The sequence below is a fragment of the Fusarium musae genome, chromosome 5 (assembly GCF_019915245.1).
Source record: "Fusarium musae strain F31 chromosome 5, whole genome shotgun sequence".
Lineage (NCBI taxonomy): Eukaryota > Fungi > Ascomycota > Sordariomycetes > Hypocreales > Nectriaceae > Fusarium > Fusarium musae.
Window position 1 is genome coordinate 3,627,436 of NC_058391.1, and position 18,686 is coordinate 3,646,121.

An 18,686-nucleotide genomic window follows, 5' to 3' on the forward strand; every position below is an offset into this window, starting at 1 on the left:
AGCAGCCTACCGAGCTTAAACTCCGTTGGAGGACTTCATAGAACGACTGAAGGTGCCTCCCATTTCCCCGACTGCGTCACTAACCATAGTAGTGTGCATAGACTGATCAGTTCCTCAGAAGACTCTGCGCGTTCCATGCAACCTTGGGTCCACCTGAGACGCGTGTGTAGTGATGCTCCTGAATAAGTGCCTTGACTTTCCTAGCTACTGAACCAGGGACTTGAAGTCGAGGTCTCAAGGAGTCAAGCGATAGGAAATAGGCTGCCAATCCAGCAACAGCAGGTGTAGCTATAGATGTCACTCGAGTTCATGTCCGGTAGAAGATCATTACTTACAGAAGGAGGTTCCGGTTGACTCTTCACCAGCCTGGTAAGCTGATGTGCCACTCATAGCAGCGCACTTGACGGCGACTCCAGGGGCAGTGGTGGTGACGAGAGGGCCGCCCTGGGAGAACGGATCAAGATTTCCTTTGTTATCGACAGCTCCAGTAACAATGATCGGAATTCGGTCGGAGAAAAGCGATGGATATGTGCTGACATCAATATGAGACTGACCGATGTTAGTATATGGCGAATAGGAGTATACTACCCATAAACTTACCCCGAAGTTTCCAGACGAGCTCACGACAACAACATCCAGAGCCTCAAGGTTCTTCAGGAGAGTCTCGAGGGCATCTCGGAACCACTTTTCGTTACGATCGACAGTCCAACCAATAGCTATCCTATCAATAGTGATCTTCACTTTGAATGTGTGCTGGGAACTTACAAGCCTTTGAGTTGCTCACAACAGCCTTTCCTTGGAGTCTGTTCTGCTGAACATCCAAGACAACTGCTTGCCATGCCTTGAGAAGCGACCAAGAAGTCAACTGGAGCTTGACAGCTACGAGATCCGCTTTCCGCGCAACTCCAACCGTGCTTCCAAGAGCCTTGGATGCACAGCAGGAACCGTGGCCGTCGGGGTCATTCTCACCGGAGGCGCCCTTGGAGAAGATCCACCTCTTTCTACCAGGAGACGAGGTGAATTCCTGCATCCAAGCTGATCAGTCGTGTCATTGCATACCTAGCCAAGTCGGTGGCTGCTTACCTTGTGTTTGAGGTTGAAGCCTTCGTCAAGGACATAGATAGTGACGCCTTGGCCGGCCTTCTCATCATAAATGTAGCCAGAAGATTTCTTGCCAGGAGCAGTTGAGAACATCTGAAGCTCAGGCTGAGCCTTTTTATCGGTCTTTAGAGCACGTTTGGTAATTACGGATGATTTCGCCTTGGTCTTGAGCGGCGCATCAGGAGCAATTGATCCGACCTTGTTCGCAATGTTAACGGAGACCTTTAATCAAATATACTGTACTTACAACACTGCTTTTATTGATAGCGGCAACCTGGCTTGCGCTGAGTGTAGCGTACCAAGCTAGAAGCTTGCCATTCACATCGGTGAGAGTGTCCACCTTGGCCTCGCCGGCCTGCGATTGAAGGCTTTTGGTGAATGCTTCGACATCCTTCTTGACTGCATTGGCCTTTGGGTAGATGAGGTAGTTGGCAGAGCTACTGGGAGCTCGGCCCTCGATGATTGAGGAGTCAGAACTTGGCTCGAGAATTGTATCTCTCACTACCAACTCGTCGTTCCCCACAGGAGATGCAAGGGCTGAAGTAACTAGGGCTAGGCCTATGAACTTGGAAAGAGTGAATCTCATGTTGTTGTTGAGTAAGGAGCGTAGTGTAAGGAGCGAATGTGAAATGAATGTGTTATCGCTGTTGATTGAGAAGACATCTTGACCGGATTATATAGATCCTCTGATCAGTAACTGCCGATATCAGATCTTGACTTCATTGCGAACGCATAAACTGATCCAGTTCCAGACCCGTAAAATCCAGGAATACATATGCCGGCCACTATGATGATTGGAGTTTCTGAGACTATCCCAGCTGAAGTCATCAGCTTTCACTTGGGATCGACATTCGGCCGAGCATTTACAGTTTGTGACATGATCCCTGCCTCCGATCTGGTTGGATTGTGAAGATCCTCTCGTAAGATTTAAGGTTTCTCCTTAATATCGATCGAAACTTGTCAACCCACTATTCCTATATTGAGGCAATGGTTCAATATGTGGCCAGTGCATCACTGAGACACTGCTTCTAGAAGGTGGTGTTCGTTATCAACATGTTCTTGAAACAAAGCCTGAAAATGTTGGTCCGACACCAAAAGTGCGCCTTACGAACACCCCAGAGTCCAGCAGCTACACTTCATGGGAGAGGATGACGGCAATTTCCGTGCAATGCTATGCTTTTGAAATAGAAAGGGAAACTCGTGACACCCTGCCTCTACGGCAAAAACTTGGCTGTCCGTCTTGTTGATCGTCGGCTGAAACCTCTTTCATTCCACCAATAGCAAGCACTGATGCTACGTTCAGAAACTATTTGCTATCACTATGAGGCTGAAGGTGATTACTAAATGAAGTCATGCGTTGAATTATACTATTCCAATTCCACGAACAAGACTGCTTTCAGTCCGAGTAATAGCCACTGTTTCTGCTAGTTTTCACATCCTTCTCACCCCTCTCACCGTTCGCATTCTTAACCAGGTTATCTCTCCAAGCCTGAACATCCTTCTGCACGTGCCAACCCAACAAGACTATGGTAAGCGGCATAGCGACACACCAATAGACATAAAATAGAGGCTCCCCAGCTGCAAAGTTACCATTCATGGACAGGATAGATGCCGCAACGGTGCAGGCACAGCAACTGTCGCGATCTCCGCGAGCTGGCCAGAGCTCCTAGTTAGACGGTTAGCTGCAGCAACATGCTCGTTGGCAGCCATTATCTGCGAGTAAGAATCGTATGCTTGATTCCTTGTTGCGAATGCTTTGTCCATTGGTGATCGCTGGGCGTACATCGTCATGTTACTAGGGATGAACTCGTCTCAGACCTTTATGTGATCTTGGAGATGGCTCCAGCGTCTAGACTATCGTGATATTTGGATATGAAGTATCTTGTTTGTTTGTGAGACTAGGTAATGGGCATTATCGCAGAGAAGTATACTGTCTTTAGAGCGGGTTCTGGCTCTGGCTGGTATGTTGGCCCTTGGTGCTATGTTGAACTTTAAGGCTCGATGTCCCGATCACTTCGGTCAAACTCCCACCAAAGCATGTTTTCGCCTTCGCTCTCATCCCAGCACTTCATCTTTCCCTTGCCAGCCAGACGTAACACACCTTTGATCTTCCTCGTGAATCGATGAATGGCTCCATTTGTGACGTCACGGACATCCTTAGTCCCGAGGACCACAACACGTCCTGCTTCCTTTCGGACTGAGAATCTCATGTTAGAACCCGTGTTAGTACCGCTTATCAGAAGATCGGTGCTGTAGAAGGCGTCCTCAGGTGCAAGTCTCCAGGCACCCTTGTTGTGGTAAGTCCATTCAACAATGGCATCAGCTCCGTTAGAGAATGCCGAGTGCTTGTCAGTTCGCACTTTCCAGTCTGACTTTTCGCAAGTATCCGTTCGGTTGGCCAACCGAAACCTGTTGGGCATCCTGTGCTTAGTGGTTCCATCCCTCTGCCAGCGCTTCCCCAACGCAGCGGTGTCATTTGCTCCCTTCTCATGATCCTTGACATTGGGGTCAAATGAGTTGTGGACCCAGACAGTGTAGTCACTACCATCAAAGTGCTTTAGGATGGAGTGTTTGTACACTGTTAAGATCAGTAAAAGTCCATGCTGTGTAGGTGTGACTTACTTTTGTTGAGATCGACACCGTGTTGACCAGCTTCTTCGATATCTCGAGCGGCTATTGGAACATCGCGCTTCACGTGAACAAGTGACACGATAGTGCGGTTCGGGGCGGAGCCGTAGTCTAGTCCATGATTGCCTCGGGGGGCCAGACCATTGATGAGAGTCGCAGGCGCCAACGCGGCGATGAACAACCTGAGAGGATGCATGGTTGAGAGTATATGAGAGATTGTCTAAGAGATTATATGTGAGATTGATGAAAGAGGAAAGTGGTTTGGAAAGGGAAATCGGAGAAGGGGAAGATGGCGTAATTTATTGCTTGAGATCTGGCCACCTCTTCGCCCATTGGGGTCCATGGCATGCTGAATAGAAGAAATTTGTCCATTTTGTAAGAAAATACCGCAAAGGGTATGCGGAAACGCTTCAATTCTGGCAAACAAGTGGTATGGCTCTGGTACTCGTTCGAGTGGTACTTACTCTCACCTGCAACATCAGTCTTTTTTTTTTCTTTTTAATGAACGTGCATATTGCGCTCTAAAGACTGAAGCTAACTGGGAGATGCCAGAAGCTTTTTAAACATCAAAATGCGGCGTCAGTCTTTCAAATTTTCTATATTGAGGTCATAGACTGTCCACTGCCCGAACTGATGTGGTAAGAGTGTTGATTTGAGTTGATAGACCCCACGGCTGATGGCTTACACGACACGCCTCACACGCCTACAGTCCCGCATTTTGCTAAGGTATAATGAGATACTGAAAGAAATTTCAGTGAAGTTTAGCTTCTCGAACGCAGTATGCACATTCAGTCAATGATTTGAATCCTTTGTGCTGCTGACCGGAGTTGAGACGACTTATATACTTCGATTTACTGGAGTCAGCTCTATATATTGATCCCGAGTTCATTAATGATCTAAGCATAATCTCTAGAGAGGCGCGTGGTGTAACAATTTAGCTAAGAAAGTCTAGATCTTTGACATGGCAGCTCCCGCACTAACAAGGCCCGTGTTTTGTCAACAATATTACACAAGTCTCCTGTCAACGCGTATATCAGTGCCATTGGGAAACAAGGTTGGAAAGAAATTTCGGTGCAATTAGAAAGTGGCGATGGAATTGAGTTTATGAGTGGTACAATGACGGCCTCACCTCCGCGCCTCCTTATCTCGGCTTACTCACTCCACTTCAACGCTGACAGTAATTTTCTCTTTCAACTTCGCGTATTTCCCTCCCTTTCGAGTAAATTAAAGTTTAAAGTAGGGCCTCATTCTTGATTTTTGACAAGTCTTCACGTCTGACCTCGAAAAGCCAATGGCTCCAGCCGGAGCCGAGGGCACAAAACTTTCGAAAGGGTAATCAGCGAATGATCTGACTTAATAGGCAGATGGGATCCCAGAGATCCCTGAAATTATAGAAGCTGTCAGTAAGTTACGAGAATACCGAGATAGTATGGAAGACACATTGGGATCACACTCAAGCGCCCTGCATGTGTGACAAGCTAGGTTCTCTAGGTTCTCTGTGCCGGAATAAGCTCTCAGCCACCAGTCTCCTGCAAATTGCCCATCTAGCTCACAACTTGGATATCAGACCAAAATGCATAACCAATTGAATAGTACATGAGGACGCATAATCCCCATTCTACACAAAGGAACCCCCATTGGCTCCAATCACCTGTCCAGACACCCAGGAACTAGTTGGACCAGCAAGAAAGGCAGCCAGCCCAGCAATTTCTTCTGGCTTTCCTAAGCGCCCAAGAGGGCTAAAGCCGGCGATAGTGTCGATGAGTTCCTGCGATTTGCCTTGGAAGAACATTTCTGTGGCTGTGGGACCGGGGGCGATGGCATTGACAGTGATACCCTTGGGTCCGAGGTCTTTGGCGAGAATTCGTGTCATCTGTTCAATGGAGCCTTTGGAGGATGCGTAAAGAAGATAGCGAGGTGCGACCTGAGATTGGTGAAGAACGCCGCTTGACACGAGGATGACTCGGCCATCTCGTGGCATGTGCTTAACTGCTTTCTGCTAGTTGTTAGTGGGACTGTGGCTGGACTGGCCAGATAAGAAGACTGACCTGGACAAGGAAGTAAGGTCCTTTCACGTTCAGATAGAAGGCCTTGTCGAAGCCTTCCTCTGTTGTACTCTCGAGATCATTCATGGGAGCGCATGCAGCATTTGCCATCACGCAATCGATCTTGCCAAATTTCTCAATTGTCGCTTGCACAAGCTTCTCGATCTCAGCAATGTTCGAGACATCAGCCTTGAAAGCAAGGGCCCTGTCGGGACCTATCTTGCTGACAAGTTCTTCCGCGGGCTTGCTGTCGCTAGAGTAGTTGATCACAACACTAGCGCCGTCAGCTACGACACGCTCCACGACAGCTTTCCCTATTCCCTTGGAACCACCTGTGACCAGGACTACTTTTCCGTTAGGAGACATAGTAATTTGTGTTAAGGTTCAAGTGTCGTTGATGGTATGAAGTGATGGAAGAAGATGTCGTAAAGAACTTGGAGACGTAGGACGAGCGTCAAGATATATAGACGATGCTGTCGACAAGCCCCTCATCTTTTCGAACCCGTAGCGCAACCAAGACCAGTTAGCCTTCAGAAACACATTGCCCATCGGTGTAGAGATATCGGAGATACCAGATTTTCCCCATATGCTGGCGCCCATCGTCGCAAAGGCTATCAACAGCCCGACTGTTTCTCCAGGTCAGTGGATTGACAACCCGGAGATAGCGGCGCGACCTGCCTTGGGTAAGCACTAGCTCATGCAGGGACATTTAGTGTATATACTCGATAAGGATTAGCGCCTATGAATGAGGTTCTAGGTTCTCTCTGCTAGAATAAGCTTATAGCTATAAATCTTAACTATAAATAATACTTTAAGCCTATAACTTAGATATTAATATTATAATAACTAACTAATAGCTATAGTAAAATACTAATATTATTAAAACTTAAAAGATAACTTATTTTTTTACTATTATAAATTATAAAAAGCTTTAATATATTTTTTAAAATAATTAAATATAAAATAATAATAAAGTAATATAATAATATATATATTTAAATAAAAGCTTATTTATATAATATATTTAAATAAATTCTAATAATAATATATTAATAGAATTTCCTTTAACTTTAATAATATTAAGGATTATTAATAAACTTTTAAAAAAAAATAGCTTTAAAGCTATTAAAAATAAAAAAAATAAAATTTTTAAAGTTATTAAGTTTAAAGAATAAAAAAGGCTTTTAAATAACTTTATTTAATAATTAGTTATTTTTAATATATATTTTTTTATTTATATTATTTAAGGATTTTTTTAAAAAATTAAAAAAGCTATTAAGTAAAAAAAAGAGGTATTAAAAGCCTTTTTTAATAATAAAGCTAGATATAAAAAGACTATAAAGTTAATTAAAAGAAAAAACTAAAAGTAAATTAAATCTTTAATTAAAATATAAAAAGTAATTTATTAAAAGGAATAGGTATAATATAAAGTTATTAGAATTATTAAGAAATACTAATATATAAAAAAAGCTTAACTTAAAGAAAGTTCTATAATAATATATATATTAGTACTATTAAGGCTAAGAAAAGGTTTAGGGTAATTAAAAGGTACTAGCAGTATTAAGTTTATAAGTCAGTTATAAGGTTAGAAAATACACTTCGGTTTTAACACAATAACCCATAAATAAGGAAGCCTTAATGACGCGGATGAGGCTGACATCTCTGGAAGGGAATACATGCTTCGCGAAGTGACTCTGGAACTGCTGGGGGGAACCAAGACCATGCTTGGACTTGCTTTTGTCTTTGCCCGAACCACTTGAACGAGAACTTCTACGCGAATTTGGTTGACGAGCTGCGAATAGTCTTCTGTATTTATCCACATATAGTTCCCAGCATCGTTGACCATGTTGTTCTGCCCCAATTCCAAGATGTCTCGTCCGCGGCTCCTTGGACATCGTGCCACGCCTTTTCCGCTGCAGCATCGCAGGCGACAGAAGACCACAAAATGTGCTCGAGCGACTCTTTCTTGACCATTTCCCAATCTCGAATGTCCCCGGCGACTCCGCGCTTCTGCTCCATCACACCGAGGAATCCAACAAACCACTCCCTAAGCCCGGACCTGACCTGTTCGGTACAAAGAAGTCCTATCATGCCAAGCCATATCAGCAAGTCAGATAATCCTAGATGTGCCGCTCGCTCCTTATACAGGATAAGCTGTTCCCTTAACCTCTGTGCAGCATGATGGTAAGGAGGTGCGTAGGAGATGGGACATGTAACTCCCAATGAGAATATCAGCAGGGCTGTCTGAATAATCTCATTGACCCAGTGGTCTGCAGTGGTTTCTGGTGACCGAGACGCTTCTATTTGCACGGGCTTCTTTCCATCATACCCATCTGGGAGAGTTGCGAGAAGTCGCTGTTGGATGAGATCCCTATGGGCAGCTAGAAGCGAGAGATCAGGGTTTGCCAACGCGCCGTGATGGTATGCCTCTATGACCTTGACCCATACTCGCATGTCACAGATTGCTTCTCTGATATCATCTGATAATCCAAGCGCACTCATATTGTCGATAATAGGCGACAATTCATCGAGGGGAGAAGGATGGACGAAATCAGAAGCGTACCCAAAGAACTTGACCCTATCGTGGGTCTCCTTGACACGGCCGTAAAGCCGAGACACAGGAAGGTGAGGTTTGACAAGCTTTTGCGTGGCGCGTACAAGGTCCATGTAGTTGAAGGATGCCTGAAAACCAGCGTACTTGACGTTATGGATACCGCCTTTCAAATCTACCAGATTCATCAAGGCCTTGGCGTGCGAGTCGATGAGTAGTCTGCTGCCAAAGACATGGATCCAAGACAGCTCCGCTAATGGCGGATTAAACGCCTTTTCGGTGATGCCGTTTCCATCGCCGGGTGACATCTCAGGACCACACAGACTGAGTATGGCATAAAGAGTCTGCTCAGGTATCTCTGCGACAGGTTTCGTGATGTCCTTCGAGATATGCGCAATGGCTTGGTTGTAGTGTAGCAAACTTTGCTTATCGGTAACCTGTGAGTTTCTCTTGAACGCGAGATTTACAGCAGCTTGCCAGAGACAAGCATGCACCAACGCTGGACCTTGAGCAATAAGAGTGTTGTAATCGACAGCGAACGGTGGAATGTGAAACGCGGCTGACCCGATCTCGAACCCTGGCCAGAACGATTGTGTACAGTAGTGAAGCAGCATCCTGGTGTGTGTATCCACTATCCGGTCTGGGATAACGCACACGCTGAGTTGTCCAGAGGTAAGCAGAAGAGGTCTGTCATTTTTCTTGGTTCTCCTCTCCAGCACCGTCCAACTCTTATCGGTCCTGTGTAACTCGATATCGTCCTGTTCTGATGGCAGTTTCTTGTCCTCTCTTTTACGGCGATGCATGGATTTGGCGAGATGTGACCTGGCACTTGATTGTCGGAGCTCAACCTCGCGGCGGCTGTTGGGCTCTGCTGTTATCGCAGGTAAGAAATGCAAGGAAATTTCTTTCCTCTCGCTCGAGTCGGAATTTCCATTCATCTTGGTCCACCTTAATCATAAAACTTTCCAAGTTTCATGTGTGTTTCGTGGTTCATCTGCATTGCTTACATCAAGACAGGATTCAGATGAGGGGATCGTCATCGATGGAACCTGGAATTAGTTCGGCTGACTAAGACAGTAAGTACTGGGTACGGTTCATGCCTGCCCTCTGAGACCACGAGTGAGAAAGTATACGCTACTTGTCATCTGAGCAGTATTTACAAGCTTCGCAAAGACCATATGCTGAAGGGCCACGGAAATTGCCATCTCTTCATTTCAGGATAAATTCATGCAATATGAAGACTGATCACTATACTGAACCCGGGTCCATCTAACTCCAGCACGGCTGTCGCCTTCGCTATGCTTTCTGGCCAGGGTTTCCTTGGTTCGTTCGAAGTTCTTCCTCAGCCTTAGTTTCAAGGTACCGGACGGGCAACAATGAGTTGAGAGTTGGGATTTGGTGATCAAGTCTGCTACACTACAATACAATACAAAACGTCTTTCATCCAAGACGATCAAAACTCCACCCTTCCATGCCCACTGGCTTGATATGTCTCACTGAGACGTCACAAGCTTTAAGTATCAATCAATCCATGCGCTGTGCTCAACCCAGGGGTCAAACATTTAACGTCTAGTCAATCCTCAAGAGAGAAGAGAAACCTGGTACCTCGATCCTAAATGACAAAAAGACTTAGGTAAGTTAGCATAAGCTTTGTATAAGTTTAGGACAAGTCTAGAATACCTTATGCTGACTTTATTCTGATGCCCCGCATCCAGGTCTGACCGATCACTGTCTTCTTGCTCCTCAGGACTCTTTGGCGTCGCCTAGTAGGCGGGATGGTAAAAGCAAAACTTCGGGTCGCAGTCGCTGAGGTCGACGACTCGGTCTTTCACCTCAATGTCCTCCTCGGGGTCTTGAGGAAGCCCCCAGAAGGGGTGGATGTCGTCAAGGTAGAACGGTCCGATGGCGCTGAGCGGGAAAAGCCAGAATCCGATAGCCGGGGGCTCCTGGCTGTACTCTCGGTACTTCCGCTGTACGTAGGCGAGGGCGTATCTACACTCATCTAGGTCGCCGTTGATGCAAACATAATGCGGCTCATAGTTGTGGGTGAGCATGAATTGCTCCTTGGCAGTGTAGACACCTTCGGGGATGTCAAGCAGCTGCAACAGGTTGCAGAAGGAGTAATAACCACGACGAGGATCCTCGTTGCCGATGTGAACTGCGGTCAATTCGTTGTCGTAGAAACCCGACTGATACTTGAAGTAACCTTTATCGTACTCATCGGATTCGACAAGTTTGTCCATGAGGTAAGGTGATTTGTTGATGACACGAAGGTCGCTTCCGTACAACAAAAGCTGGGTGCATTTGTTGGGTGCGAACCCAACAAACGTGAGGACCTCCAGTCGACGAATTACCTCGATGAAAAGAAGACGCTCGTTGTCAGAGATGCGAAATTCGTCCTCTGAGTGGCGGAGTTCGCAGTCGAGTGCCAAGTTGACGAGGCCGACGTTGAGCTTGTCTGCGGCAAAAATAGTTTGGGCAAACTTTTCGAAGTGCTGCAGTGACAAGGAGTTTGTTTCGATATGTATTGTGTCTAGTTCAGGGCAAAGGAACAAGGTGCCCAGGCTGCCTCCATCAGGTCCAAGTCGTCGGCATGGGAGCTGCACACGGTAGAACTTCTTGGCGACGTCACGCGACTCCGATGTTGTGTGTAGAAGTGGATGGTACGCCGTGTTCTTCTTGACAAAGACGGTGTACGGCTGCCCTTCCACATCGTCGACCTGGAAGTCTACCCGTTCATAGTGACAATTCCAAACTGAGAACTCCCATCTGTTCTCATCGGACACGATGACCTTGATGTGTCGATAGTGCGAAAGGGCGTCCTCCCAGATCTTAAGGCGCATTTCAACGGGGAGCTTGCTGAACAAGGTAAACTTGTCAGTCGGCTTACTGAGATTCATGAGGATGCAGTCAGCGAGCTGCTGCTTGGTGTAGGGTACCAAAGCCATGGGTGGCGATGCTTATGCTTGAAGGCAAGCAAGACTTTTGCGCAAAATTTGAAGGCTAGAGGTTCTGTGTTGGGGCGTCACGCAGTGGTGACGGGCTTTTGTGGGGGGAAATCAAGGTTAAAGTAAAGTTAGGCGAAGGGCAGATGAAGGTTCGTAAGCAGGATAGATGAAGGTTCATAAGAAGGGTAGATGTGGTTGGTGAAGAGAGAGGAAAGTTTGAAGAGAGGGAAGCCGGTGAAGGGTTGGGGAGGAATAGCAACAGTGAGGGGAACTGGCGCGTGATGTTTTGACACTGGCAGTCTCGGGCTAGTCTATGCAAACGGGTTTCCAGCGTCAGAACTTCAGTCTCCTACTACGTTCCAATGTTAGCGCATCTCTGCCCGGCATCATGAAAAGCGGGACCACGGGTGAATGACAGAAGCCGTTTGCCTCCAACTGACAGTGGGACCTCTTGTTTAGTTGGATCACGAAGAACTGGGAGTACTGGAGCATGAATCACGGCGCCATACGCATTGTTCGCGTCAGTTGCCTCTCACACTGTCGGAACTCAAGGTCCTGAACAGTGCCTCCAACACAAGTGCGCACGCACCCCTGATATCAAGTTATGAACATCGGATGAACATTTGATATGATACGATTGATGGAACGAAACACGTAGGTTCAGGACCTTCTACAAGTATCCTCTGTGGTATTTTTAAGTTTGCCCTCGCGTCACAAGCTTAAACCTAACCGCGAACAAAGTCTGAGAATAACTAACCTAGAAAACGGCCGGGGATGATTGACTTACGAGATTCCAGTAAGACCATACACCGTTTGTATGGTAAGTCTCTAAGTTCAATAAAAGATATTCTAAAATATCCTAAAATGCCCTAAGTTATCCTAAGTTATCATAAGATATCCTAAAGTCCTCTCAAGATAACGGACTATACCTTCAGCTCAACCAATGTGCATACTTCTTATATCCTATCCAGATCATACTTCAGCCTCGAGGTGGCTTCTTGGATGGCGAAGTAATCATGCCACCTTTTCAACTTACAATGAAATAAATTAGGAGCGAAAGAATCTATCAAGAGTTCTTGTCAACCGGTTATCCCCATGGTAATCTTTGCGAGACGTCCCCTGTTGGTTTCTCTAGGCTGTACTGACCATGGAATGCATAATTTCATAGTCACTACGGCATGACATCCCCGTTGATGCCAAGCCCGAACGAATCAGTCTTTGACATTTGATCAGGAAGACACGAGTTAAAGATACCACCATCTGTAAGCGTCTTCGAAGCACTCTTCTCGATCCTGAGTGGCCTTCACATCCCCATCTGGTCAAGGCGTCGAGTTTCCAGCAGTTGGAGAAGTTCTTCCACTAATCTCTTTCCTCGAGAGTTTAAATGGGGCTATAAACTGATGTTAGAGATTCAGAAGGGCATGCTGAACGGTTGAGCATATTTTCTTTTCGATACGAATAAGCCTTGGCCTGCGAACACCGGTGATAGATGAAGATATGAGATTTTTTATCTGAATAACCTTCAGATGAATCAAGATAAATTGACAGGCTGATAATAGTATTGAAGACATTAAGATGAACTCTATGCAGAAACTAATAATTAAATCTCTCCCCCTTGGACGGGTTCCTCACTAAGCCAGCCCCCGCAAACCCAAGTCTGACAACACCATCGCTCATCTCCCATGCACCGTATCTCACAGGCCCGATATCATTAACCGCGTTCACAATACCTCCAACGTTCTGATTCGGATCCACGTTTCTCATAATATGCGATTCCTGCCCAACAGTTCCAAACGCATTCGCAATCTCGAGCGGGTTAAGACTGACATCTCGACCGAGCTCCCACCAGCCCCAGAAAGTAGGCAGGACGGCAAAAATGCCAACCAGTGAGACTGCAATTGCTATCCACATCTTTTCGTAATTCGTCACGTATACCAGCGTTGTCGTGCCGCTGTCGTACTTGACTTTCTGCTTGTCTGTCGTGTTGTACTTTGCGTACTGGAGACTTGCTCGGAAGCCAATGTCGCGGGTGAGTTCGATGATGTCTTCCATCGGGTTGTCCCATCGATCTGCACATCCCGGGGTTGTGCCATTCATGGTGAGATATTGGGTTGCCGGTAAACCGGTCGAGCTGACGTCGTAGCCAGTAGCGCCTGTGAAGCGCATGAAAGCTTGAGACTCGTAGAGCGATTTTGCAATCATGCTGAAGCCTCCCAGAATATTTCCTGACCCGGGCATGACCAAATCTGCGGGCAACATGTATCTTCGCTCTCGTTAGTAAACATCTAAGTAGCATGGTGGAAGTAGTACATACTTCCTTTCAATAAACTTGTCGTCCTTCCACGTTCCCTGAAGCTCGACTGTCTTCCCATCCATTCGTACTGGGAACTTGGCAATTCCGCCGTGAAGGTCGCAAGTCTGGACTTTGATCTTTCCATTGCACTTATCCGTGTCCTTGTAGAGCGTCGTGTATCGCAGGAATGAACCATTGGCCAGGTCATTGACGCCCCAGTCACTATACTCTGTAACATTCACTTGGAAGAAATATGTTCCGTTCATAGCTCTCAGCATGCTTGCCGTATCCGTTCCAATTGTGAGATTGAAGTCCCTTGTCGAGTCGGTGCAATTGACGTCGAAGCCAAAACCTTGCACTGCAGTGGTGCAGTTGGTGCAGGAAGTATCGAAAACAGCCATGTCAGATCGACGACTGTAGTTTTGGGCGACGTCGCTGAAATTCTTGGTGAGTAGCGAAGTGGAATGAGTGCGGCCAGTCATTATGCACGCATAGTTGTCGGGAAGCTCTCTGGCGATGTGAAAGTCCACGGCTCCTTGTTGAGCCTGGTAGTGATTCGTCGTTGATGAGGCCCGCTGCATAAGGGGACCGCGCAGGACAGATAATGTCATGAGAATGGATGCTATCCCAATCAGTATCCCAACCTTTATTACAGAACCATATTTTGATCATACCTAGACCTAGTGTCTTTGACTTCCAAGTGAACAAGTTCAAGGCTGCTTGTATGATGCCAGTCGAGGATCCATAAACAGCTTGTAGTTGTTGCAGCTGACTTACATCAGTAATGAACTTGCTGGTAGTATAAGTTTACTTACAGTTACCGGCTTGCCAGCCGCTCTCCAATACGAAATGGCCGCTCCCTCGGTAAAGGCACATGCAAGAAAAGCTCCTGACAACGCAGACGTCAACGCCAGCCATACTGTAGGCTGTATCCGCTCATCCCAATGATCAACAGGTACTCCATCGCTATAGACGAGGATCATAACAGCGGCAATAGTCCCCAGCAACGCCAAGAGCCACATGCCAAGGCCGCGATAGGGGAACCGAATCCAGAAGCCGGGAAGCCAAGGCTGACTGAGTCTGGCATATTGTTCCGCAAACGGCGTCGGGAGATTCTCGAGACGATGCCAGGGTGCTTTATCGCGGTCGCGGTCGCTGTTACTTATAAATTCATCCTTCAGTGGCCAAGGTGAGGCCATGTTCTGGCTATCAAACATTATGGGGGAATTAGTGCTAGACTTGGCGGTAGAAGTACCGCATTGAAGACCAAGAGAAGAATGGGTCGAAGGAGCGTGAGATGGCAGCTAGTGTTTCAAAAGAGCGATAGTACCAGTAAAAAAAAAGACAAGCCAATGCCTCAAAGAAGTGAACACCTTCAGAATCAAAGGCTGAAAGGTAGTCAAATGGAAGAAAAGAAATCTTCGGTTTCATGATCCAAAAGGAGTAAAAACAAAGAACCCTGGAACTAAACGTTGCATGAAACAGCCGGGGTACGGATCTTCAATTGCCAAATCAGGAGTGCCATTCTCATCTGTTTTGACCATGAAAACTGGAGATCTCAATCTTCAATACGAGAATTAGCCTTCTCCATGACTTCATTAGCCCCGCCACTATGTAATTCCGACTCGTGTTTCCAGCAGCTGTTCCCACAATGATTGTGATCGCCGTTTTTTATTAACGAGCTAGCATAATTTGCATAACTATGTCGTAGCACTATTTCACCGCCGGTTCGTCCGCGCTTGGGAGTCGTTTGATTGGGAATGTTACACGCGATAGAGAAAATGGACAAAAACACTTGAGATCTTGATCCTAAGTGACAAAAGTGTTGGAGTAATTTAATACAAGTTTAATGAACTCTTTGCTCAGTTTATTTTGGCATCGTCTTTCAAGTCTTGAGTCTTCTGCTCAACGAGAACTGTATCAATTTGATGCGGCAAGACACAGAGTCTGGATCCAAGTTATTTTGTTTCGAGTAACGCAAGTCAAACAGAGATCACTCCCTACTTTTACTTATAGACTGCCCAAATTTATATACTGACAACCTTTCCAGCATAACCAGACCTGGCAGAAGGCTTCTTGACTTAACAATCTCATGAAGTTTGCTTATTGTGCTTTGTGACGACGAGCTACCCGAGACGGCCGTGAGAGGCCCCATAGTTTGCCGTTACATGAAGTTGACAGTGCCGTCGTCCAGGTTAGAAAAAACATAGTTTAGAGAATCTTGAAAAAGTCATTGTTGCTGACTTTAACTAGAACCATCTGTCAAAGATTGTTCAACAAAGCATTTTCTCTGAACAAAGCCGTTGTACAACGGGTTCCTTCCCGATCCTCAACGTTCAAGTCTGATGTAATTCCCTCCTTGTTCCCGATAAGCAAAGCCCTTTCTTACCCAATCACGTCCCTACGATAAGCCAAAACAAAACCAAGATCGCCAAGTCGCCCAGAAGCTTAACCAAGAAACTGGGCGCAATCAGCAAAACTCCAATTGGCCAAGTTGGTTGCGTGCAATTAAGCCTCGTTTCTGGGCGCCGTCATCCACGGGACGGAAATCAGGGCATTCGAGGTCTTGGCTGCGTACTGATGCGAAACTGCATGTGAAACGGGAGCTCGCCGTGAAATTAAAGTTGCCTTTAGGGTTGAGTTGTTCGACGCTTGGGACTTGGCGTGGCTCGATGCTGACGTACTCTGTTCTTGGTGTTTTGCTGTTCACTCTCTAAATTTCTTGCAATCCCCTCTGAAAATGATGTGAAGTTGTTCTTGTTCCATTGTTCAGATCTGTTTTGATCAACCCATCTCTACTCAGCCCCTGCAATGGCAGAGTCCAACCCTCACAGAAAATCCATCGTAGCAGACCATCCAATCCGCACTTCCAACAACATCCAATACCTAACCGACGAAGAGATCTCGGAATTTCTCGACGATCTCGACCACAACAACGATGGATTCATAAACTACAACGAAGTCGAGCGCAAGCTCGACCAAGAGCACGCCGAGCTAATCCCCAAACCGAGCGCCCACCACGTCATACAGCGGGACCATACCGAAGATGACCGTGCGCGTCATCAGTTCCTGCGCAGCATGATGGGCTCCGACGCGGAGAAGATTCCGAGGGATGAGTTTGCCAAGATGGTCAAGGAGTGGAAGATCCCCTCTTTGAAGCAGGCGAAGAAGGAGGAGGACGAGGATAAGAGCTACATCAAGCGGTTGCCGGGCTGGAGACGAATTCGCTCGTACTGGGCTGTGCATGGGCCGGAGATTGTGTTTCTAGGGGTCGTTGTTGGTATGCAGTGCGCGTTTGGCATCTGGCAACTGGTCAAGTACCAGACTACGCCTGGATACCGTGAAGCATTCGGCTGGGGAGTCGTCATGGCCAAAACTTGTGCTGGTGCGCTTTATCCGACGTTCTTCTTCCTGATTCTCAGCATGTCGCGATACTTTTCCACATGGCTGCGCAGGTCGTATCACATCTCGCGATTCTTCAACTGGGATTTATCGCAGGAGTTTCATATTCGAATCTCTTGTGTTGCGATTTTGTTGGCGACGCTGCATGCCATTGGCCACTTGACGGGGTCCTTTGTGCACGGCAGCGATCCCAAGAATGAAGACGCTGTCGCAGAAGCTCTTGGACCAGACATGGTTCCTCGCCCGTACATCGACTACGTGCGCTCGCTGCCAGGCTTCACGGGAATCACTGCTCTCGGTCTTTTCTACATCCTTTCACTACTCAGCATTCCTCAAGTGCGAAAATGGAACTACGAAATCTTCCAGCTCGGCCATCTACTCATGTTCCCCATTATTGGTCTGATGATGGCCCACGGTACAGCGGCATTGCTTCAGTGGCCCATGTTTGGATACTTTCTCGCCTTCCCAACTCTCCTCGTCCTCGTTGAGCGCGCCGTCCGTGTCTGCCTTGGCTTTCATCGCATAAAAGCTACCATGAAAGTTCTCGACAAAGAAACCGTCGAGATCACCGCCGTCATCCCCAGCGAGCGACTCTGGAAGTACAAGGCTGGCCAGTACATCTTCCTTCAAGTTCCCAAGATCAGCTTTTTCCAGTGGCACCCGTTTACTGTGTCTTTCTGTCGCGGCAACAAGATGATGCTGCACATCAAGACGGACGGAAACTGGACTGCCAAGCTTCGTGAACTCGGTGGTGAGTCTGGAGAGTCTGAGATCGAGGTCGGCATCAATGGGCCGTTCGGTGCACCTGCCCAACGGTTCTACGACTTTAACCACTCAATCATCATTGGCGCTGGAATTGGAGTAACTCCATTCTCCGGAATTCTGGCCGACCTGCAGTACAACGATGATCTCGATCACGGTGGCCCGAACCACGAAGTTGACCATCCTCGCCATGACTCTGATGTCACTGCTATCCCTCCAGAGCGCAACGGTTCAGCATCAATCACTAGTGCCGATGCTGAGAACAGCGACAACGTCCCTGAATCACCCACTAGGCAAGGGAGTGTTGGCCCGGATCTCATCAACAAAGAGAAGCAGCTCCAAACCGACCGCGCCGCCACTTTTGCAGATGACTATCGACGCGTTGACTTCCACTGGATGGTAAGAGAGCGAAACTACCTCCTCTGGCTTTCCGATCTTCTCAATGACGTATCAATGAGCCAAGACTGGCATCGCGAGCATGAAGTCCACCCTCATCTCGACATCCGCATCAACACCCACGTTACCGCGAAACGCAAGAAGCTCACCACCCACGTGTACCGCTGGCTACTGGAAATGCATCGCACAGATGAGCACCCAGCCTCTCCTCTCACCGGTCTTCTTAACCCAACGCATTTCGGAAGGCCTGACTTCGACCAGATCCTGGATGAGCATTATGAGGAGATGCTAAAGTTCAGGGCCAGCAAAAGGAAAAATAGACAGGATAAAGAGGACGAGAACTATCAAGAGGATGAGGAGCTCAAGGTTGGTGTGTTTTACTGTGGTGCGCCCGTTGTTGGGGAGATACTGGCTGATAAGTGTCGGGAACTCACGTTGAGAGGCTGGCAAGATGGGAGTAAACTAGAATATCACTTCATGATCGAGGTCTTTGGTTAGATAGAATTTTGTAATACGCATGAGCACACGAACAAGACGGACTTTTATTGATGAATACAGGA

At 47.0% G+C, this 18,686-nt stretch overlaps 8 protein-coding genes across 8 annotated transcripts; 1 reads left to right on the plus strand and 7 right to left on the minus strand.

The window, feature by feature from the left end:
* Window positions 1–106: 106 nt before the first annotated feature.
* J7337_007582 (uncharacterized protein) lies at window positions 107–1,687 on the minus strand (the record flags this gene model as incomplete). The annotated part of the gene is made up of 6 exons (XM_044825224.1): window positions 107–288; window positions 336–549; window positions 601–716; window positions 766–1,024; window positions 1,084–1,323; window positions 1,349–1,687. The coding sequence occupies 6 exons, from the start codon at window positions 1,685–1,687 to the stop codon at window positions 107–109; spliced, it is 1,350 nt and encodes a 449-aa protein (XP_044680881.1).
* Window positions 1,688–3,092: 1,405 nt separating this feature from the next.
* J7337_007583 (uncharacterized protein) lies at window positions 3,093–3,925 on the minus strand (the record flags this gene model as incomplete). The annotated part of the gene is made up of 2 exons (XM_044825225.1): window positions 3,093–3,679; window positions 3,724–3,925. The coding sequence occupies 2 exons, from the start codon at window positions 3,923–3,925 to the stop codon at window positions 3,093–3,095; spliced, it is 789 nt and encodes a 262-aa protein (XP_044680882.1).
* Window positions 3,926–5,347: 1,422 nt separating this feature from the next.
* On the minus strand, window positions 5,348–6,140 carry J7337_007584 (uncharacterized protein; the record flags this gene model as incomplete). Its single annotated transcript, XM_044825226.1, has 2 exons — window positions 5,348–5,725; window positions 5,778–6,140. The coding sequence occupies 2 exons, from the start codon at window positions 6,138–6,140 to the stop codon at window positions 5,348–5,350; spliced, it is 741 nt and encodes a 246-aa protein (XP_044680883.1).
* Window positions 6,141–7,586: 1,446 nt separating this feature from the next.
* On the minus strand, window positions 7,587–9,263 carry J7337_007585 (uncharacterized protein; the record flags this gene model as incomplete). Its single annotated transcript, XM_044825227.1, has 1 exon — window positions 7,587–9,263. The coding sequence occupies one exon, from the start codon at window positions 9,261–9,263 to the stop codon at window positions 7,587–7,589; it is 1,677 nt and encodes a 558-aa protein (XP_044680884.1).
* An 825-nt stretch (window positions 9,264–10,088) lies between these two features.
* On the minus strand, window positions 10,089–11,273 carry J7337_007586 (uncharacterized protein; the record flags this gene model as incomplete). Its single annotated transcript, XM_044825228.1, has 1 exon — window positions 10,089–11,273. The coding sequence occupies one exon, from the start codon at window positions 11,271–11,273 to the stop codon at window positions 10,089–10,091; it is 1,185 nt and encodes a 394-aa protein (XP_044680885.1).
* A 1,593-nt stretch (window positions 11,274–12,866) lies between these two features.
* On the minus strand, window positions 12,867–14,177 carry J7337_007587 (uncharacterized protein; the record flags this gene model as incomplete). The annotated part of the gene is made up of 2 exons (XM_044825229.1): window positions 12,867–13,536; window positions 13,588–14,177. The coding sequence occupies 2 exons, from the start codon at window positions 14,175–14,177 to the stop codon at window positions 12,867–12,869; spliced, it is 1,260 nt and encodes a 419-aa protein (XP_044680886.1).
* Window positions 14,178–14,276: 99 nt separating this feature from the next.
* On the minus strand, window positions 14,277–14,783 carry J7337_007588 (uncharacterized protein; the record flags this gene model as incomplete). The annotated part of the gene is made up of 2 exons (XM_044825230.1): window positions 14,277–14,318; window positions 14,388–14,783. The coding sequence occupies 2 exons, from the start codon at window positions 14,781–14,783 to the stop codon at window positions 14,277–14,279; spliced, it is 438 nt and encodes a 145-aa protein (XP_044680887.1).
* Window positions 14,784–16,377: 1,594 nt separating this feature from the next.
* On the plus strand, window positions 16,378–18,624 carry J7337_007589 (uncharacterized protein; the record flags this gene model as incomplete). The annotated part of the gene is made up of 1 exon (XM_044825231.1): window positions 16,378–18,624. The coding sequence occupies one exon, from the start codon at window positions 16,378–16,380 to the stop codon at window positions 18,622–18,624; it is 2,247 nt and encodes a 748-aa protein (XP_044680888.1).
* Window positions 18,625–18,686: the final 62 nt, after the last annotated feature.